The following is a 16,754-nucleotide window of genomic DNA, read 5'->3' on the forward strand; positions in this document are numbered from 1 at the left end:
GTAGGGTTGCAACTCTACACATTTTGGTGAGGAGACAGAACATATTATAATGCCGTTTCTTTTGCTTCTATTTGCCTTCAGCTTACGGTAAGTCAGACATGCCTTAGGTAAAGGACAAGGTGTTTTTGCAATAATATCTGGACTTGTGATGCTGCAAGTTTGCTGCGGTAACCGTTTAATTTGTTTGCTGAATCCTACGATGACGCACGATGAAAGATTCAGAAGCTACTATAAAGTTTTTTGTCGCTGTTATGTTTTTGAACTGCTTCTCACTGCAGATCCCCAACAGTACGAACAAGCAGCGACGTACCCGGATAGTGGTAAGATGCAATTTTTAAACTGTATGATAGCGGTGTAGTACAAATTGACTTTCTATATAGCATCCGAGAAGAGGGGTTATTTAGCTGGATTTTAATGATAAATACGAGATATTTTAGCAACTTGTAGAAAAGAAATGTTCCGTATCAAATTTCGTGAGATTTAGGAGCACTTTCGTTAAATGTCCACGAGACCATTGTCTTGTACGTGTCGGCGTTGAAAATGAATTGAATTGAATGTGCCAGTTTGATTTTTAAGCCCATGGACGTTATGGAGGGTCACAAGCTGCCTTCACTGCGGGCATGCTGCACGGCCATCCTTTATTTGCCTAACAGGAACGCAAGGCTGCCTCGACTATAATACACGTTCGCTTGGTTTTCTAGGTTATGGAGCGTACGGACAGCCAGAGGCCTCTTTCTTCCCGGGTGAGCTACGCTGTCCTTTCTCACTGTCCTTACAAACGTGTACGGTTACTTCGAAGACTATTTGCCTGGATGGTGGGAATATCAGTGTCGTGCGCAGTGCGAACATGCGAAATAGTCGTATACCAGCTCTCGGGATAAACGGCGGCGTAACACAGGAAGTGTACCAGAGAAATGTCAGATAGAAAAATTAATGTGCTTCCAGCGGATAGGTTACGACGACTTCCTCGAAACGGAACGCGGCGAAAGTCACGTTACTAACTTCATTTGCACAATGAGGGGGTAATTCATGAGGATATCGAACTTTCACAAATTCTGTGCTCAAGTACGTTGTGGGTAGCAGTGTCTTGCGAGAGAGCAGAACTTTACGGACAACGCGCGTTTCAACTATGGTCATTTGTTTCGTGGTCTTAACGTTAATTGTATCATTGGCTTCCTTCTTCCTCATCGCAACAAAGCTACCGCAGTTATGAGAGAACACGGTGCAGCATTTGTTCTATGCAATAATATTATGCGTAGTGTGACGAAGAAGATCGCCAGGCTGAAAAGCCCCGTTGCCATCGCGTGGCACGTACCCAGTTCGTTCGTTGGCTGCGCCCTACCTGCTGGTGCTGAGTTTGTCGCTGCTGCTCTACGAGCCGAATAAACCCTCCTTTACAATTGGTGGAGGTGCTGGGTACAACCAGAATTCTGGAACTTTGTAATCGGACACTGCAGTCCAACTTCATAATGCCGGAAGAAGGACCACCACAACCACAACCCGCTGCTCCGGTGACTACCGTGGTCTGCCCTGGCCCGTTGTGGCAATGCGACCCACCCATCTTCAGTGGTACCAAAGACCATGACGTCGAAGACTGGCTCGCTGACTACGACCGGGTGAGCATCCACAACCACTGGGACGACACCAAAAAATTTAATTACGTGTCGTTTTATTTGAACGGTGTCACCAGCGTGTTGCACCGCAACCACGAACGTGATCTGACGACGTGGACGGCCTTCAAGACTAACGTGAGAGAGGTATTTGGGCGCCCCGCGGTTCGCAAGCTTCGCCCTGAGCAACGTTTGCGTGGCCGTGCGCAACAGTGCGGGGAGACATTTACGAGCTATATAGAAGATGTTGTCGACCTCTGCAATCGCGTTGACGTCGCAATGCCTGATGCCGAGAAGATCCGCCATATCTTAAAAGGCATTGAAGACGACGCCTTCCAGATGCTGTTCGCGAAAAATCCCTCGACAGTCCCTGAACTCGTCAGTCTGTGTCAAAGCTTTGACGAACTGCGCAAACAACACGTAGCCACCGGCCAATCTACACCTCAGGCCACTTCGATGTCGAGCTTGGCTGCTGCCCCGGATAACACTTCGCTGCTGCTACAGATCAAGGAGTTCGTCCGTGAAGAGGTGGCTCATCAGCTTTCCTTGATTCCACTTGCACACGGCCAGCCGAGTACTCCGTTGGCGCCCGCTCTCCTATCTGTCATCAAGGAGCAGGTAGCCGACCACATTTCGCCTTCTCTTCAACAGGCTCCGACGGCCGCTCCCCTGACGTACACCGAAGTCGCGATGAGGCCTGCGCCACAGACCTACGGCCCCCTTCGCCCACCCGTATCCCCTCCAGTCCGTCCACTGGTGAACTATGCACGACCTCAAGACCATTGGCGCACGGAAGACAACCGTCCGATTTGTTTTTATTGTGGCCGTGCTAGACACGTGGCACGTCACTGTCGCCTGCTTACACCGAACGTCCCGAACAATGTGCGTCCGTATGCGCCACGTTTCCAACAACGCCGCAACTATTCGGACGCCTTTGAATCTCCTTCTGCCGTCGACACCGCATTCTCCGCCACTTGCCGTTCACCTTCTCCTCGCCGCCACTCGCTTTCCCCCATGCACCGGTGGCGGAGTTCAGGAGGCGAGAACTGCGGTGCCAGCGAAATGTATAAGGCCTCACACTTCCCCGAAGAATGTTATTGAAGTCGCGATCGAAGGAACATTGACGCTAACACTTGTCGACACCGGTGCTGCACTTTCAGCGATAGATGCCCGTATTTGCCGCAAGATCGGAAAAGTGACGACGCCGCTTTCTGGACTGTCTCTTCGAACTGCCAACGCGCAGCACGTCGAGCCATCCGGCGCCTGCACTGCTCGTGTCGTAATTCAGGAGGTCCTCTATATCATAGAATTCATCGTGTTGCCATCATGTTCACACGACGTCATATTAGGTTGGGACTTTCTCTCCACACATCATGCGATCATTGACTGCGCCCTCACTGAAATCGAGCTGTTTCAGTTTTCGACCGATATTATTACTGACCATAAGGACCATTGTCGCAAAATCGCTGTTTCAGACGACACCGTTATACCTGCCTGGTCTTCCACTCTTGTCAGTATCTCTTGCGAATCTGTAGATGACGGCACAGTACTCTTCGCTCCGTCCGAACTCTTAGTTCGCCGCCGTTCATTACCACTGCCGTTCGCCGCTACCACTGCCGTTCGCCATCCTCGAGTTCAAAGCTGGCGCCTCTCTCATGTGTGTCTCCAACCCATCGGCTGAAGCAATTACTTTATGCCACCGTAAAAGCCTTGGCAGAGCAGAGCCACTGACCTCATCTTCAATATTTGACACGATGGACGACTCCACTTATCTTGCTGCTCTCGAGGCATCGCCTCCTCAGTCACTGCCGCATTCTTTTACGCCAACTATTGCCAGTGACCTTACGACGACGCAGTGCGACGAACTTCTTAGCTTGCTCCAAGGCTTCTCTTCTTCTTTTCACTGCCAAGCAACATCACTCGGCCGCACAACGGCTGTTTCGCACACTATCGACACTGGGAGCCATGCACCAATTCGACAGCGTCCCTACCGAGTATCGGCGACTGAAAGACGCGTTATCAATGACCAGGTGAACGATATGCTCAATCGCGGTGTCATCCAGCCTTCTAGTAGTCCTTGGGCATCACCAGTCGTCCTAGTTAAAAAGAAAGACGGCACCATACGATTTTGCGTCGATTATCGAAGGCTTAACAAGATTACCCGAAAGGATGTATACCCGTTGCCAAGTATTGACGACGCACTTGACTGTTTGCAAGGAGCGGAGTTTTTTCCTCCTTAGATCTCCGCTCTGGCTACTGGCAGGTGCCCATGGCTGACGCTGACTGTTCGAAAACTGCGTTTGTAACAGCAGACGGCTTGTATGAATTCACTGTAATGCCGTTCGGTCTGTGCAATGCGCCCGCCACCTTCGAACGCATGATGGGCGGCATCCTACGCGGCCTGAAGTGGCATACTTGCCTCTGCTACCTCGACGACGTTGTCGTCTTTTCTCCTGATTTTCCGACCCATCTTCGGCGTTTACATCAAGTTTTGACCTGTCTCCGGAATGCTGGTCTCCAGCTTAACTTTAAAAAGTGCCGATTTGCAGCTAAAAAGCTGACACTATTAGGCCACGTTGTCTCCAAAGAACGCATTCTTCCTGATCCTGCTAAACTTCGCGCCGTATCCGAATTTCCAAAGCCCACTAACTTGAAAGCGCTACTCAGCTTCATTGGCCTATGCTCTTATTTTCGACGTTTCGTTCGCAATTTCGCTACTGTGATCGCACCACTAAACCAACTTCTCCAAGGTGACAATGAACTTTCTGCTTGGTCGGAAGCCTCTGATAATGCCTTTACGACTCTTCGTCACCTACTCACGTCTCCGCCAATCTTGCGCCATTCTGATCCCAGCGCACCTACAGAACTTCACACTGACGCCAGTGGTGTCGGCCTTGGTGCCGTGCTCGCACAACGCAAGAACACTAATGCCGAATACGTAGTCACCTATCCCAGTCGTGCCCTCACGAATCCTGAGGCCAATTACTCAGTAACAGAAAAAGTGTGCCTGGCTATCGTATGAGCTCTTCAAAAATTTCGTCCATATCTCTACGGTCGACGCTTTGACGTGGTGACGGATCATCACGCTCTTTGCTGGTTGTCGAACCTAAAAGACCCGTCGGGCGGCCTCGCTCGGTGGGCCCTTCAAATCCAGGAATATGATATCCGTGTCGTCTATCGCTCTGGATGCAAACACGCCGACGCCGATGCCCTCTCGCGCTCCCCAGTTACTTCAGACAGCAGCACTTCTACCGACAGACATGACCTCTCACCACTTGACATCCTGGACATGGCATCGGAGCAACGAAAAGCCCCATGGATCGTCATGATGTCCGACTTTTTGTCAAATCCTCCGGCAACTTCGGCATCTCGAGCGCTACGCCGACAGGCGCAGCATTTCACAATACGTGACGGACTTTTATACCGCCGCAACTACCACAATGACGGCCGCAAATGGCTCTTAGTAGGGCCTCACCACCTACGACAAGAGTTCTGCCCCGCTTTTCATTCTGACCCGCAGTGTGGTCACGGCGGAGTGTCAAAAACTTACAGACGGCTTCGCCTACAATATTATTGGCGAGGAATGTACACTTTCGTCCACAAGTACGTACGCTCCTGCATTGCCTGCCAGCGACGCAAATGTGTTCCGCATCTCTCCACCGCACCTCTCCAACCACTTCCCTGCCCAGCTCAGCCATTTGATCGTGTCGGCATTGATATATATGGGCCTCTTCCATCTACTGGCGCTGGCAACCGATGGATTTTTGTCGCCGTAGATCATTTGACACGGTATGCTGAAACCGCCGCCTTGCCTGCCGCATCAGCAAAGGACATCGCCTCGTTCATTCTAAACAACTTCGTTCTCCGCCATGGCGCACCTCGTGAACTGTTGAGCGATCGGGGCCGCGTATTCATCTCAGATGTCCTGCAGTCACTCCTATCTGAATGCCAAATTATTCACCGCACTACTACTGCTTATCATCCACAGACCAATGGCTTAACAGAACGATTCAACAGAACTCTTGGTGACATGCTATCAATGTATGTTGCATCTGACCACTCCAACTGGGACCTTGTACTTCCGTTCGTCACTTACGCGTACAACACTGCCTCTCAAGCCACTACCGGATTCTCTCCATTCTTTCTGCTCTACGGCCGCCATCCCTCCAGCACCATTGATACGATTCTCCCGTACCGGCCGGACCCTGCTGAATTCTCACCTGTTTCTACGGTTGCTCAGCACGCCGAGAAATGCCGCCAAATGGCCCGTTCTTTGACGTCTGCTCAACAGTGCCACCAAAAAGAACGCCATGACCTCAATCCTCCCCCTCACCTCTTCCCCGTCGACTCACTCGTGTGGCTTTGAGTCTCGCCTGTTGCTGCTCCTGGCCTTTCGTCCAAGCTCCTCCCTAAGTACCACGGACCCTACCGCGTGGTTGCACAAACATCCCCAGTGAACTACGTGGTCGAACCCGTATCGCCATCTTCCGATCTGCGTCGTCGGGGGCGAGAGACTGTGCACATTGACCGGCTGAAGCAGTATTACGATCCGCCCACCTCTTCCTAGGTCGCCAGGATGGCTACTCTTCAATTCCGAAGGTGATTGTGACGAAGGAGATCGGCAGGCTGAAAAGCCCCGTTGCCATCGCGTGGCACGTACCCAGTTCGTTCGCTGGCTGCGCCCTACCTGCTGGTGCTGAGTTTGTCGCTGCTGCTCTACGAGCCGAGAAACGCCAAGCGAAAGCAAGCGAATACAAAATAAATTTTCTTATGGAGTACGTTGTACACACCTTTCTTCTTGCGTGATTCCAGACCAGTCGCAATTGTATCTCACCAGTGGTAAGAGCGCAATCTCAATTGCTTCTTTAATGTATTTTTCAGAAGGGTTTAAGGAGTAGCCCTTCTGCGTTTTGCTAAGAACAACTTCGGAAGTGGTTGCTGCATGAAGCAGTCGAGTTGCTTGAGAAATTCCAGAACATGCGGGAATTCGCGCCACAACTGAAATATATTCATTTGGTCTCGACTTACCTGCCGCCCAGTTCGAGGAAACTTGAACGCGTGTCGCTTCAGCGGCGACTTCATTTCAGACGTGTACACCTCAACATAGCTGATGTGAAGGGCGTCGCTCACGTTCCTCTCCTCCAACCAATATACCCCGAAGAAAGTGAGAATTTCCATGACGGTAAATATGCACCTTAAGTCCCTTTCATTAAACGGAACACTGCGCCAACATATTGACTTGTCACAGTTCCAAGGTGCGTACTTGAGGTCGGGACACGTTAAGAGGAAGCTTTAATATTAACCTTCCTGTGAAAATAGATTTCAAACACAGAAATGCGTACTGTCGTTAAATGATGGACAGATATGAATGAAATTTCTCGGGTTTCAAAGAGAGACAAGCAGAACTCTACTGGCTGTCGTTAGTGGCTCATTTATAAATTACGCTTTCAGAATTTCTAAAGAAATGGACCAAACCTGCAAAATAACAACGAGTTAAGTGCCATTTCACAGCTCCAACTTAGCAGCGACAAAGACATGCCGGTGTTTCCATCTTGGTTCCGCTTGCATGGTACGGATACCTGAGGTAACGGATATTTATTTGTGACAGATTTTGAGCTTTATCTCTGCATAGCTCGAGTGGCTAACAATTGTGTAACAATTCAGAGAAAATAAAAAAAGTCGATATTGGTGCTTCACTTCTTAGATATTGCTTGGCTTTCTTACTCTTTTCCGTAGAAAGCGGACAATATTCCACTTCCACCGGAATCGACCGTAAGTGGTGTTTTCGCTTCTATATATATCAGCGCCCATGGGTGACATTTGAGGTCTTTCAAAACTACCCTGTTAATATGGTATCTTTCATAAAGCTTTGCATGCTAACATCTTAAAGTATGCTTAACTGGCGCATTTTACTTAAAGAGCGACAATATCCACCAGAGTGTGTGTGAATGCTTAAAATGTTTTTGCACTGCCCGGAGCTGTCATCTATCGGTGTAAAATACACCGGAGATATTATTAATTGCAGCGCTGTAGGTGTCGTGCCTCATCTTACGTAATATGAAGCATGGTATTAAAATAAGCTCCTACTTATCCGGTGCATATTAATGTCATTTATGATAGCTTGAGTCCTACTGAAAGATATCAACATCAAGCCCCGCATGGCTGTTAACATTACTGAGGTCACCACAGCCGATTACATTCAAGTCTATAAGAGTACACTGCTATAAAATTACCTGGTTAAGTGTATACCATGCAGAAAAGAATGGAATTTTATTTTTTTAGCGCTTATTGCTTTAAATTGCTTGTTTTCACGCATGCTTTGTGCTTATTCTTGGTAACATCAACTTTGTAGACGATAGCAATGGCGATGCTTATGAGCACTGCGCAAACAATGAGTAAAAGACGCGTTCAACAAGAAATCCAAGGGCACTAATACTGAAAAGGATAAGTTTCAAAATCAAAACAACAGAAGTATGCATTTCACCGAATGGCTAAACAAAAACCGTTTCTTTGTATGTACCTTCGCACTAAATATGGGTAACGAAGCTTACCGTTGTAATTGAATATCACTACGTGACATATCTATGGGCACTTGAAAAGATAGAAATAAACGTTTCCCCATATACAATTGTTTTCATTACACGGTAAAACAAAGAAAGGAGCATTTGCTTGCTGAATGGGCGATATATTTAGTTTTTGTAAAAGTATTTCAAGCCACTTTCTCCCTATCAATTATGTCGCCCGGTGCTGCTGTGTAACTCTCTTAATACATCTGCATTTCTGAAGCTCATGAGAGTTAGGAGGACTGTCTTTCAAGTTATCTGGATATTGGAACAGGGAAAAAAATAGTGCAGGGACCTGTATACCAGTTTGATAACGCGAGGAAAGTTCAATATCCCTCCTAGTTTTTCGAGCGTTGCAGCAAATGCTAGGTTGCGTAGTGCCGGTAACGATTTAGACCTGGTAACAGGTGCGTCCGTTAGCACACTTACGTAACCTTTCACCGTGCCTTTTTTTTTTCAGAACAAGAATCGTAAGCTTTATGTTTCTAAGACTTCAATATAGTGTTGATTTGTCCAGGATGTTGCCAGTTTTCAGTCGTTCCTCTCAATCTGCATGTAGTACACGAAAATTAATCTCTAATTGTTCGCTCCTGATAATTGTTTGCCCTGAAATATGTCTTTGCACTTTATTGAGAAATAAGTTAGAGCACTGCAGAATATTTTTGTTTCTATACAGACATAAACAACATTCACATCAAAACTAAAGCACCATTCATAAGTTGATAAAAGCCGAACATTTACGAGAGCATTATAGGCTCTTTCGCGCGTTAACCGCTTTTGTATTCGATGTTACTACAATGGAATGGAAACTACACTACACTGCAATGCATGTGACGCCATCTTACATCACCATTCATTGAAAGTCGCACAGATTGGTGCTCCATGGGGCCGCCCATGGCACCATAATTTGTGTTTTCTTGTACGTGTAAGAAGAGTCAGTCTTCCAAACTTGGTAACTCGACGAGGTTAACCTGGACGCCTTGTTTAATGACATTGAAGTATTGCTTTCAAGCAGTGCCTCTCGAGGACACAGATGCTTCCAATGACAACGAATCAATGTTTGCGAACTTAAACAGTGTGCAAGCGTAGCGCGATAGCCAAGCGCATGGCGGTCATAAACGAAACGTGTCTTACGGGAGATAACAACATAAAACAAATTTGTGCAAAATTACAAGGCTATCATTGCTCAGCCCGAAACGGGTGCGCAGATGCCGCGAGACGGCACGCCGTAAATACTTCAAAAACGCGTTATTTGTGACTGCTTCGTTTTGAACTTTCAAATCTTCCAAGTTGGCAACAACTCAGATTCATGGATGGCACACTCCTTTATATTCTCGCAGTGGCCACTCCATCACAAACCTAGCGCTGCTGTTTACGTTCTTGGTCCTCTTGCTGGTCCTTCTTCTCGGAGTTGTGTTGGCCTTCACCCTCGGTGCGTAAATTTAGAAAATTTTTCACGGTCGACCTGAAATTTCCGTTTTTGCGTTTGGTTTCCTTAGTCCTGTAGCACTGTTAAAATTTAAAAGAAAGGTCTGTCCAGTCCTCGTTCACGCGTTTTATGCTATTTCGCACGCATGGCTTTTCTTATCGTTCGAGGTATACTAACACTCGTAATTGTCGCATTGTGGCAATTCGCCGAAGTAAAAAATACTGTTACTATAAGCAAGAACAATTAAAGGAAACTATGTCTCTGCCACGTACGTTTATTTAAAATCTCTTTTCAGGTGAGAGCTCTAGCACTACGCAAGGTGAGTCTGAAATTATTAGTTCTTCTTGCAACACACGCAGATGAGAGAAGGAAATTGGGCGTATTGTGCCCCCTTTCTCTAGTCTAAATTTCTTTCAACGTGATTGAAATAGTTAACATTATGAATTATAGCAGGGGGCATTTAGTGACCAATGAGACTTGGTGAAGCGCCACTGCTCTTTTTCGGTGGGAACTGTACAAGCTATGGTGCTTAGTTATTTCCACGCTTAGCTATACTTTCACGCCTTCCGAGAGATTCTTAATTAAAGTGGTTTCTGAAAAAGGCGTCTGAACATACAGAGCGTGGAAAAATAACCGAGGACGGAAATAATAAAAAAAATTCGCATCAAGGAATGCGAATATCAAGAACTGTCACATATTATGAATTATAGCAGGGGGCATTTAGTGACCAATGAGACTTGGTGAGGCGCCACTGCTCTTTTTCGGTGGGAACTGTACAAGCTATGGTGCTTAGTTATTTCCACGCTTAGCTATACTTTCACGCCTTCCGAGAGATTCTTAATTAAAGTGGTTTCCGAAAAAGGTGTCTGAACATACAGAGCGTGGAAAAATAACCGAGGACGGAAATAATAAAAAAAGTTCGCATCAAGGAATGCGAATATCAAGAACTGTCACATATTATGAAGTGTTTGTGTCATAATAAATGAGAAAGCTACCACCTGACAGTAAGCAAGATTAGAAATTTCGTAAAAACGTCTACGCGTACGACCGACACAGTCAATTTATTTATCAAGTGAAAAAAGAAAGGAAACGACAAAAGAGCTTGTTACACCACTGAGCATAAAGATCGAAGGCCAAACAGGTCAGTTTCTGTAATTTGGATTCAATAACGATTTATGATATCGTTCGAACGCGTAATTTGTTGGTGCCTTGTCATGGCATGCTACAAAGTTAGAGGCAAAATTGCTCCCTAACCTACTTTGAACGAGTTCAAATTCAATTATAGATTTTCATCTACCTCGCTTGGCTTTTTGAACGCAAATAGCGCTTTCCGGGCTAACTTCAAATAAGACAAAAGGCACATGGAGACTTGAAGGGATCAACAATGGTACCATGGTTTGGACGAGCAAACTAGTCTTCCCTGACGTAGACAAGTCACTTCTTTGAAACTACTGTTGTTAGAATACCGTTAATTATTTCTAAATCAAAGGCACTTGGAGTCAGGCGCCACCTTTTGGGTCATTGAGACTAAAGCAAGAGCAGCGTGAGTGCGTGCTTCTTTGTGAACTTTTGTTCCTGAACATCACTGTAATTAAATTTTTGTGCGCACTTTCTGTTTAGCGCCACTAAAGAGAAGCAGTAAATAGGGTTAGCGTTGTAAAGTATTATTTCGGAATGCAGATTTTGTTTATCTTGTAGTTTGAAGTTCATTATTCCAAGAGAAAACGCAGGTAAAAGTTGCATCTTCTGGCTTTTTTGCCAGAACGCCAGCGTTGGTACGTCAGCACGACACAATCAATTTCAAAGTACTTGCTCACATTTGCACTATTGTGGAGCAGTTATCTTTGTCAGGACTGGTAAGTTCTTTCTGTGGATGTTTTAAGATAAAATGTAGTTGATTTTTGCTGATGAAAAAAAAAATTACTAGGCACCAAGCCGATGCCGTCAAAATTTGTGATGTTGAGGTGAGCTGGTAGGGGAACTTCCAAAGCTGCGGAAGCTTAAGTCTTGCGTTTTGACATCTTTTCTGGCTTATAAAGCCTCCTCTCACGACAAGAGGGGCATTTTCCGCATTGTGGAAGAATAAATTACCGACTAAACACAAATTATTCTTCTCTATTGTTCTTTTAATGAATATCACGATTGTTGTGGTGTCGTGGGTATCGTGCCATCCTGTGAGCCCATTAAAGGTGCGCAAAGTGGGTTAAGCTTTGTTGCTGTAGAATTATGGGGAGTGCCGTCACTGCTATCAAAACCGACTTCGTGGTTGAGGAGAAGCTGCAATAATTCTTTGAGTGGCATTGAGTCTTCCACCACACATTACACACAGGCTTCCGACGGAGACAGCAACCATTAGCGCAGTTCTGTGCCTGGGCAGGAGCATGGCTTATGAAACTGGGTGGCCTTGATACACTAGTGTTGTACGTGTAGTTCCATTCTCGCCGATAATTCTAAAGTCTGGACCTCAGTTCACAAAGCTTCTCTAGCGTAAATGCAATTCGAGGTTTGCTGCCGTTCCTGCTGTTGACTCGTTCATTATCAGATCTCACGGCGTTACCCTAACGGCCAGACCGAAAGCACTTGCCTAACAAATTTTTGTGACTGCGGGGGCTTTGAGCTTCATTTACTTGTCTAGATCTGTGAAATAAAAAAAAATCAAGGTCCCTTTCTTAAAGAAAGATGGTTGAACTCGAAGCTTTCTCCCAATACAAACTGAATCAGTCAAAGTCCTAAGCCAATGACCACTCAACGAACCCAAGAAATGCTGAGCGAACCGATGATATGCATATGTGACTTGATCGCTTGTTTAGGATTGAATTTTTTAACGTTGAAGTTGAATGAAGACACATTGCGTTGAGTAGCATAGCCTCTATTTTAGATCATGTAGCCGTTAGTTACATGCACACACTCACACTTGTACGACTGTATATTTGCACAGTATTGCCTTGTCATGGCTGTGGTAGACGGTCAGAGGCTTTGTCAGCGTAACGTGACACAGCCTGCTTGAAAGCATGAGATCAATGCAGCAACGGTGTTGCATCGTGGGTCTCTGTAGCCTCTTCAGTTTCAACAAGTAGCGATCAAGCATGAAACTCTCGATCCATTTGCCATGCTCTTTCGCCACATCGATGTTAAAGTCACCGCACACGAGGATCGGCGTACTATGTGGTTTTAAAGTCTTCATCGTTTCTGCCAGGAACGTTCCTGCGTCACAGCGAGACGTGATCAAGTCTGATGAACACGCTGACGATCACAAGACGAGTAGGCATCTCGACTGCACAAGCGTCTCCCACATGGCTTCTGCATGACGTTGCCGATACATAGAATCGGCCTTACGGGCACGATCGCGCTCGCGCATATGTTCGCGTACGCCAGCCTCTTCTGCCATGCGCTGCACCCGCGGCCTACCCATGGTGACGGCCGAGAGTGCATTGCGTAACGCGCGTAACGCAATGCAGATATATACAGTTCGTTTGGGTAACGTGGCGTTAAATTATCTTTCTTTAAGAAAGGGGCTTCGAATTTTTCCCCCGGATCCTAAGACGTGCCCGTGTTCACGCGCCCTTGCTGTCTCCCATAAGCAGGGACGCTCAGTTAACAAGGGTGGTGTGACGCCTAGGAAACGCAACTAGCGCTTCCAGTGTACTTTTTGCGCATGCGCTACTCTTGCTTCGCGCTGTTATCAGGCTCTGACCGGTCGACGCTGGCGCGTCACTGCGAATGTAAACTATAGTGTTAGCACTACGCAGGTGTGTAAGTTGGCTTTCCTGCAGTGCGTTTTCAGCTTCACGGAAAATCAGGGAGACATAGAAAGTTTCGCTTAAAAAAAGTTTTGTAAGAGTAACTGCTTATTGAGCAGGGGCCAGTGGCTGGTCATGTCCTTTCGCGTCAAAATTAACATGCGGAAAAGTCGGGAGGTGACAAGCGACAACATCTGGAACAGTATGTTCTAAGAATTTCTTTTCTTTCGATTCTATTAGTTTTTCATAATCCGTGATGCCGACTGACCCCTCCCGTTATAGCGGGACAACGCTTTCGCGAGAACCAGTGACGACAGGGAAGAAAAACGAAAAAAAAATGAGAAGAATGGTTGCAAAATGCAGCCTGAAATTGCTTTGAATGCGCAATTTGCTGAGGCTTAACTATAGCGGCTGACATATTTTATGATGGGGATAAGGAGGTGCGATATTTGGTATTTACTTATATGACGGCGCCGTCACCTACTGCTTTCAGTCACAGACGAAACTTTTTGTAACATTAGCTGGTGGCGCTAGGCGCATGTATATCTCCTGGTCATAATATATTGTTTTAAGATGTCTCTCTTATTAACAGAACAAAATGTTACCATCCTGCTCTGCAAACCAGACATGACGTACGAGATGGTCAACTTCTCGGTGGTGCAAGCCAGTGCGCTTCTTTCGGGCTTCCATCTACACTTCACAATCAATGCACGCTTTGATCTCTTTCTCAAATGCTCCTGTTGCCGACCACTTTTTCACACGTATGCTGCCGACTTTTTTAGTGCTTGTCTCTGGTAGGGTGTAGTGAGTAAAGGGCTCATGCTTAATGAACAAGACAGCAGCATTCCCGAAGTGGGGGGGAAAGGACAAACAAGGCTTTACTTTAAATCTCTATCCTATGCAAGTTGATGAGACACATCTGAAGGGCATCCCATTGGTACGTAAGATTAGGTCTGTCTGTTTAGGCCTAAATCAATAGTGTTAAGAGAACATGTGGGAAAATTATTGATTCCTTCTTAATAGCGCTTCTATAACACATATAACATGCCGTATCGGATTAAACCTTTCATTTTTTTAACCTTTCTGCAATGCAGTTCTAGGACAAGCTGAAGGGCACTCCGGCACGGGTCTGTCGGCGGGACCCGTAGCTAGCGAGACCCGTCCCAGAGGAACTACCACGGAACCTTACATAGAACCATTGGCGCCAGAAGTCATCATACCAGTACCCGCACAAGAACCGCAGGTCACGATGGACCCCTCCGTCTCACGTGAGTTCACTACATCTGTATACTTCTCATAATTCTCAGAGTTGGTGGTTTGCACCGCGTACGTAATATGGAGACGATATTCTGTAGTCGAGAATAATATCAGAGTTCACAGGCGAATGAATTCCGAGATAAGAGTTGCGTGCAAACAAACCATTATTATAATTAAGATGCCGCCAGAGTTGCATAATGGTTGTGGCTTATCGGTGGTGAGCACGATGTCACGAAATCGATGACTAGTGGCCTAGCCAGCACTTAGGTGCGGGCGAAACGGCGGCAAGGCTCGCGTAGTTACATGTATGTGCACGTTAAAGAACCTCTGCCGGCGTAATGCCATCCGTATGTTCAAGCACTGCTCCATCACTCCATCCCAAACGTGCCTGTTGAGTTCTCTGTAGGGCGTTAGCGGATTAAACGGCGTGACCAGATTATGAAATTGGATGGGTAAGGAAAGTTCTTTCTACGCAAGGAAAGGGAAGTATAATAAACATTTTCTTAAGTGAAGTCTTTACCAATCGAATCAAATCGTTGCGAGCCCTGTTATTTGTGGTGGATTTGATTTGCTTGATGTCTCAGTATTCTCTTGGTCACACAATCTGCGCGTTCGGCTTGTCGATTGTGTGATGCAGTTTCCCTCTCCCCGCCCCTCACCTCACGGCGCTGAAGTGTGTCCGTGGTCTAAATATTTGCGTTCTCTACCTAATCTCGAAGAAGTCTGCGAAGGAATGGGGGAAGCTTAGTCGCCCAGTTGAAAGTTTCTTACGAGCGCGTTCATTGTCAGCATAAGTTTATTTTGTCCATATGATGCTAAATTATATTCTAATTACAGCCGATTAATTTCACCAACCAACCCCGTTTTTCGCAACGTAGCGATCGCGATGTGGCTTGCCGTTGTCAATCTCAAGGTTTTAGCTGCTGGGGTTACTGAGCTTGAATTCATTCACACCTCCCCAAACACATCAGGAGTAGAACCATTGTGAATTTGGTGCCTTAGAAGCAGCCAAAGAATGTCAACGGGGTGCCGCTGTGCTATGGCATAAAGCGTCTGCAACAGTACGAAAAAGCTTGTGAAGAAGACGCGTTGGAAAATTTCGCCACTCCAGCTAGTTGATTACCTGAAGGCGCTCGTGTGCTCTCTGCGACGAATTGCAATGTGTATTTAACTACATATGTTCTGACATAGGTCGCAGCGGCGGGAATAAAATGCATCAGTTCTCGAAGCAAGTCCGTTCAGTAGGAGTCCCGCGATAAGCACCAGATGCGCATTGGCGTTGTACACTTCTTTCCTTCCTCGGTCGGGATTACATCGATGAGGCTGCGCACATGACGCAATGAGTTTTCATAAAATTTGAACACTCCGTTCAGTGCCATCTTCCACGCCCTTAACATTGCAGCAGGCCCTTGTTAAGAGGGCTCTCCTTTGTCACGAATACATAATTGCTCTCTTTTCAGCCACTCTTGGCGACCATGTTTTAAAACAAGTAAAGCCAGCTCGCTATAATATTTGACATGGCGGGAGAGCGTATTCGCTAGTCACAGCGCGGAACGCTGCTACTGTAGCCGAACTATCGCCAAATGACGCTTCCTTTGCAGCACCAACCATGGCTCCGCGTCGGAGTGGCATGATGTTCTGCGTCGTGGGCGATGGCTTCACGTCCGCAGAGCTCTTCGAGAAGAAGCTTTGCGACTACATTGTCTATCCCGACCTCGTGGCCAAAGGAGGAGAATTCGTTCCCCTTTTCGGGAAGGTCTCCTGGGACGTTTTCAGAGCGGTTAGTGTAGTGTGTATAAATATCTGTTTTTGTCGTCGTGTCGCCGCTTCTCATACTCGCCTTACCGCGGGCGAATGGTCTCATCAAGATTGTTATGGTTAACATTAATTTGAAGTAGTAACTTAGCGCGATAAAAACAAGGAAACAAAAAAGGTGAACAAAGACAAGCGCTTGTCTTTGTCCGCCTTTCTTGTTTCCGTGTTTTTATCGCGCTAAGTTACTACTTCAATTAGGAAAAACCAACTAGCCCAACAATCGACTCTTCTTAATAATAATTTTCTTGCCTAAAAAGAGATGTTGTGTTATCGCGTTGTGAAGTGGCATACAGGTAGGTGTATTTTTGCAGAATCTAGGATTGTTATGTCACCTCGCTGT

General features: G+C 46.4%; 1 protein-coding gene across 2 annotated transcripts in view; it reads left to right on the forward strand.

Moving 5' to 3' along the window:
• Positions 1-277: 277 nt before the first annotated feature.
• The window catches only part of LOC142582611 (acetylgalactosaminyl-O-glycosyl-glycoprotein beta-1,3-N-acetylglucosaminyltransferase-like), a 102,938-nt gene continuing 86,461 nt past the window's right edge, over positions 278-16,754 (forward strand). Inside the window, exons 1-7 of one of the 2 annotated variants that reach the window (XM_075692500.1) lie at positions 278-320; positions 702-743; positions 7,347-7,382; positions 9,514-9,605; positions 9,898-9,921; positions 14,437-14,610; positions 16,201-16,379. In XM_075692500.1, the coding sequence (XP_075548615.1) occupies positions 14,592-14,610; positions 16,201-16,379 (198 nt within the window). In that variant the 5' untranslated portion in view covers positions 278-320; positions 702-743; positions 7,347-7,382; ... (1 more) ...; positions 9,898-9,921; positions 14,437-14,591. The remainder of the gene's footprint in view (positions 321-701; positions 744-7,346; positions 7,383-9,513; positions 9,606-9,897; positions 9,922-14,436; positions 14,611-16,200; positions 16,380-16,754) is intronic. The other variant, XM_075692501.1, reaches the window with a different exon arrangement.

Source organism: Dermacentor variabilis, chromosome 5 (genome assembly GCF_050947875.1).
Source record: "Dermacentor variabilis isolate Ectoservices chromosome 5, ASM5094787v1, whole genome shotgun sequence".
Classification (NCBI taxonomy): domain Eukaryota; kingdom Metazoa; phylum Arthropoda; class Arachnida; order Ixodida; family Ixodidae; genus Dermacentor; species Dermacentor variabilis.